This window comes from Piliocolobus tephrosceles, chromosome 16 (assembly GCF_002776525.5).
Source record: "Piliocolobus tephrosceles isolate RC106 chromosome 16, ASM277652v3, whole genome shotgun sequence".
Classification (NCBI taxonomy): Eukaryota; Metazoa; Chordata; class Mammalia; order Primates; family Cercopithecidae; genus Piliocolobus; species Piliocolobus tephrosceles.
In genome coordinates, this window is record NC_045449.1 from 24,918,896 (window position 1) to 24,923,414 (window position 4,519).

At 41.1% G+C, this 4,519-nt stretch overlaps 1 protein-coding gene across 2 annotated transcripts in view; it reads right to left on the reverse strand.

Moving 5' to 3' along the window:
* Window positions 1-3,063: 3,063 nt before the first annotated feature.
* Window positions 3,064-4,519, reverse strand: part of TMIGD1 (transmembrane and immunoglobulin domain containing 1) — an 18,348-nt gene continuing 16,892 nt past the window's right edge. For both annotated transcript variants that reach the window (XM_026447097.1, XM_026447096.2), the window contains 2 exons: window positions 3,914-3,954; window positions 3,064-3,396 (listed from right to left, as the gene is read on the reverse strand). In XM_026447097.1, the coding sequence (XP_026302882.1) occupies window positions 3,938-3,954 (17 nt within the window). In that variant the 3' untranslated portion in view covers window positions 3,064-3,396; window positions 3,914-3,937. The remainder of the gene's footprint in view (window positions 3,397-3,913; window positions 3,955-4,519) is intronic.

The following is a 4,519-nucleotide window of genomic DNA, read 5'->3' on the forward strand; positions in this document are numbered from 1 at the left end:
CACCTGTAAGAATTTGAATCTATGACCCCTGGCCAATAGGGTCAGGAAAGTAGTCATGATGGTGGTGATGACAGGGGCAAAGCTGGTGGGGAAAGAGGTTTGTGAGGTTTTCTTCAATGATTCAAAAAGCCTTTTGGCAATGATTTTATCTTTAACCTCTAAAAGACTGGTTAACTAAAGCACCAGATTTCTTTGCTTTTAGGTGAAATTCTGTCAACTGGGTAACTGTATTGTCATAAAAGATCAAAATGGCAAACAGATATCATTGATTAATGTTTTAAAAATTAGAAAAACAGATAATTCTTACTACTACTTTATTGTTTGTTTGTTTGTTTGTTTATTCTTAGACGGAGATTCACTTTTGTCGCCCAGGCTGGAATGCAACGGCATGTTCTTGGCTCACTGCAACCTCCGCCTCTCAGGTTCAAGTGATTCTCCTGCCTCAGCCTCCCGAGTAGCCGGGATTACAGATGCCCACCACTACACCTGGCTAATTATTTGTATTTTTAGTAAAGACGGAGTTTCACTATGTTGGCCAGGCTGGACTTGAACTCCTGACCTGAGGTGATCCACCCATCTCAGTCTCCCAAAGTGCTAGGATTACAGGTGTGAGCCACCGTGCTCAGCCCTATTAGTATTATTTTTGAGACGGAATCTCACTCTGTCGCTCAGACTGGAGTGCAGTGGTATGATCTTGGCTCACTGCAACCTCCGCCTCCTGGATTTAAGCAATTCTCCTGCCTCAGCCTCCCTAGTAGCTGGGATTACAGGTGTGCCATGCCACTCCTGGCTAATTTTTGTATTTTTAGTAGAGACGGGGTTTCACCATGTTGACCAGGCTGGTCTTGAACTTCTGACCTCAAGTGATCTGCCCACCTTGGCCTCCCAAAGTGCTGGGATTATAGGCGTGAGCGACCGCTCCTGGACAGATAATTATTATTATTTAATAAATAAAGTTTGCTTCATTGATTAGTTCTTGGAAAAATGGGGCCCAAGAAAGAGAATGTGACAATAATAAGAGGTATCCTTATTGGTGGAAAGGTTGGGAAGGGAGCCACGGGCATTGTCACTTCTCTGCTGCTACTTTTAGTCCTATGGATCAAAACCAGAAGAATGAATGTTGGAATTTCAGGTATCTCATGGTAAGTAGGAAAGACATCTGGAAAAAGGCAGTGGAGTCCTCTTTTGAGTCCTGAAATTTCATGTCCTTCTCAGGCAGGCTCACTCATGATTTTAGTGTTAATAGTATACATAGTTTTTAATACAAGTTCTGTTTTTTCCATACTGCAAGGCAAAATGCAATGACCATTTACAATATTGCTGTGCTCTGTTAAAGCTAGTTAATGTTCCTAGCCTGTGCTAACGTACAAGGCCACTGTATTTTATAAGGGTGAGGAAACTCTTTACTTATGACCTGTAATTCTCAAGGATTGTTATATGTCCTAGAATAAAGCTGATTCAAAATTCTACTAGGTGGGGCAAAGGGATTACATTTTCAGTCTTTCTTGCCAACTCTTTCCAGCATTTAACTAAATTATGTAGGATCTTTTGAGAATTATAGACTTTTGAAGCTAACGTGTACTTTAAGGATAAGGATCCCCTAATCTAACCTCCTCGTTTCCTAAAGGTCCAAGAGAGTTTTTCCTGCCCAAGTTAACAGAGCCAACACTAGAACTCTGGTCTCCTGATTCCAAGTCCAATTTGATATGTATGTTTTCTGTTTCCTTTTCCATTTTAAACTATCCCAACCATCATTGCCTGAGATTTGTTTTTTGCTTTACAGTCTCACGGCTTCTACTTAATCATCTAAATGTTCAGATTTTTTCATAATTCTATTTTATCCTTACAGCATTCTCCTAGGGTTTCCAGATTCTACTTTGAGAAATCTCGAGTGAGGAACGTGATCTGGAGGCTTCCCCACAAAACCCTGCTGGATCCTCCAAGAAGACAGAGAAATCTGTAACCCACAGTCTGTAGCGGTCTCTCTCATCCATTCCATACTGAAGTTTCCAAGGAAGCAAAGAGAGACTAACAGGAGGATTATGTCTGTTCTTTTTAGAAACAAGTCTGTTGAGATTTCATACATTCTGCTAATTTCTTCTCTTTGCTTCTATGTCAAGAAGGCTTTTTACCACCTGTCTGACAGCAGATTTCTCTTGCACTGTGTCACATTTAGCTTCTGCAAAATTAGATGAAAACAGCTTTGTTTTGTTTTTCTAAGACAGAGAAGGAGCACAGAAGAGACATCAAAGATGATTCTGGCCAAGGCTGCCTTTCCCCACAAGCTCCCCCAGTTGTGTGGGAAAGAGAAGCATAAACTCTTATGGGGCAAAAATGAAGAAAGAATGGAGGTGGGGAAAGTCAATGATAAATTATGAGAGCTGCGGTTTAAATAGGAGATGTATGAGAAAAGTATAGGCTGACTCATCATTAGTACAGATAGTGTGGCACAAATGACCATTTTCATTGCTGTTTGAACATTCATTGCCACATAGAGCTCACAAATTTTGTGACCCTGTCAACGACAATGAGATGAGAAAAACAAGAACATATGCTGAGTTTTTCATAATACTAAATTTATTCCATTTGAAGGAGCATCTTATATTTCAAGATTATAGTCTTCTTTCTTTCTTTAGTCCTAAAACATTTTTTTATGAAACGACAGTGAGGGTAGATAATAATTGATTTTTTGTTTGTTTGTTTTTGAGATAGAGTCTCACTCTGGTGCCCAGGCTGGAGTGCAGTGGCGCCATCTCAGCTCACTACAACCTCCGCCTACCAGGTTCAAGCGATTCTCCTGCCTCAGCCTCCCGAGTAGCTGGGATTACAGGTGCACGCCACTATGCCCGGCTTTTTGTACTTTGAGTAGAGATGGTTTACACTATGTTGGCCAGGCTAATCTTGAATTCCTGAAGTGATCTGCCTGCCTCAGCCTCCCCAAGTGCTGGGATTATAGGAGCCACCACACCTGGCATAACTGGTATTTTTTCATGTGCTTCCTGGACAACTGAAAAAATTGATTACTCTTGTTGTTTCCTCTTTTTTTTTTTTTTTTTTTTCAGTTTTGCACCAATTTGTGAGACCCAAGTATCTCCTACCTCGAAAAAATCACACTAAACAGTAAATGATTGCCAACCTATTTGGAACAAATCTCATTAATATATACTTCAAGGAGACGACTTAACGAAATCTTACTTTTCATTCTTAATAGCTGTCTCCATAAAAACATTCCACAAGTGTATCAAATCAGTACTAACAATTACTGTTACGTGATTAACGAAACAGGAGTGACAGGAGTGAATTTAATAATAGCAATAAATACAGATGGGACTACATAACTTTGGAGGTCCTGATGCAAAACTCTCTCTGTATTCGATGGCATCTCAGCTTTCTCATCTGAAATGAATGAAGAAATTAATTATAATGATGCTCATAGCAATAAGAAAAAAATTCAAAACAAAACCCATACTCTCTGACCACATGTCTTTGTTCTTATTACCTACTACCCACTCCACATATGCTAGAAGCACTAAACGAAGCTGCAAAGAGAAGGCAGTATGAGGATGAATGTGGTTCCTGGCCTTGTTGTAAAGCAGTATGGGGCAGTGGCTTCCCCCAGAGCATTTGTGTTGTGTGGCAATAAAATGCAGTTGCACAAACGTTAGGCAAACTCACTTAAAGAGAGAGCAGGCTTAGGACGGAAGGTGTTCTCTGTTCTAGGCAACTTTTCAACCTTCTTCCTCTAAAGTGGAGGCAGATTTTCCTCCACCTTCTATTCTTCTTTGAACCCCTCCCCCTTCCAGCACCCCCCATCTCTAGATTTCCAAACTCTAGGAGTTTGTCTAGAGTGATGCATATCACTGCTATTCATCTGCTTATTTAAAAAGCACTGGTCCCAGCCTAGGGTACTTACAGAGCTGTTTCCCTGTGAGGGTCTTTATCCTTCATGCAGAGCTAAAAGCAAACATGGCAATAAATTAGCCTGCTTTTTAAGGCCCATGGAGAAATATTTTGAATGCATTAAGATGGCTAGAGGACAGGTGCATGGAAATACAGCCACCTCTGTACTGGTTCAGGTGTTGTTCTGGGGGCCACACTAGTAGTTATTATTAAATGCAGAGAAGATGTAACGGTTAGTTAAGATACTTCCAGGATCTTAGATACTCGAGTATTTCTGTTTTTATAGAAAAAAATGTGGCCGAGTGGGGTGGCTCACGCCTGTAATCCCAGCACTTTGGGAAGCCGAGGAGGGTGGATCATTTGAGGTTGGGAGTTCAAGACCAGCCTGGCCAACATGGTGAAACCCGGTCTCTACTAAAAATACAGAGAGAAAAAAAAAAAAACAAAAGCCAGGTATGGTCCGCGTGCCTGTAATCTCAGTTACTCTGGAGGCTGAGTCAGGAGAATGGCGTGAACCTGGGAGGTCGAGCTTGCAGTGAGCTGAGATCGTGCCACTGCACTCCAGCCAGGGTGACAGAGCAAGACTCCGTCTCAAAAAAAAAAAAAAAAAAAAAAAAAA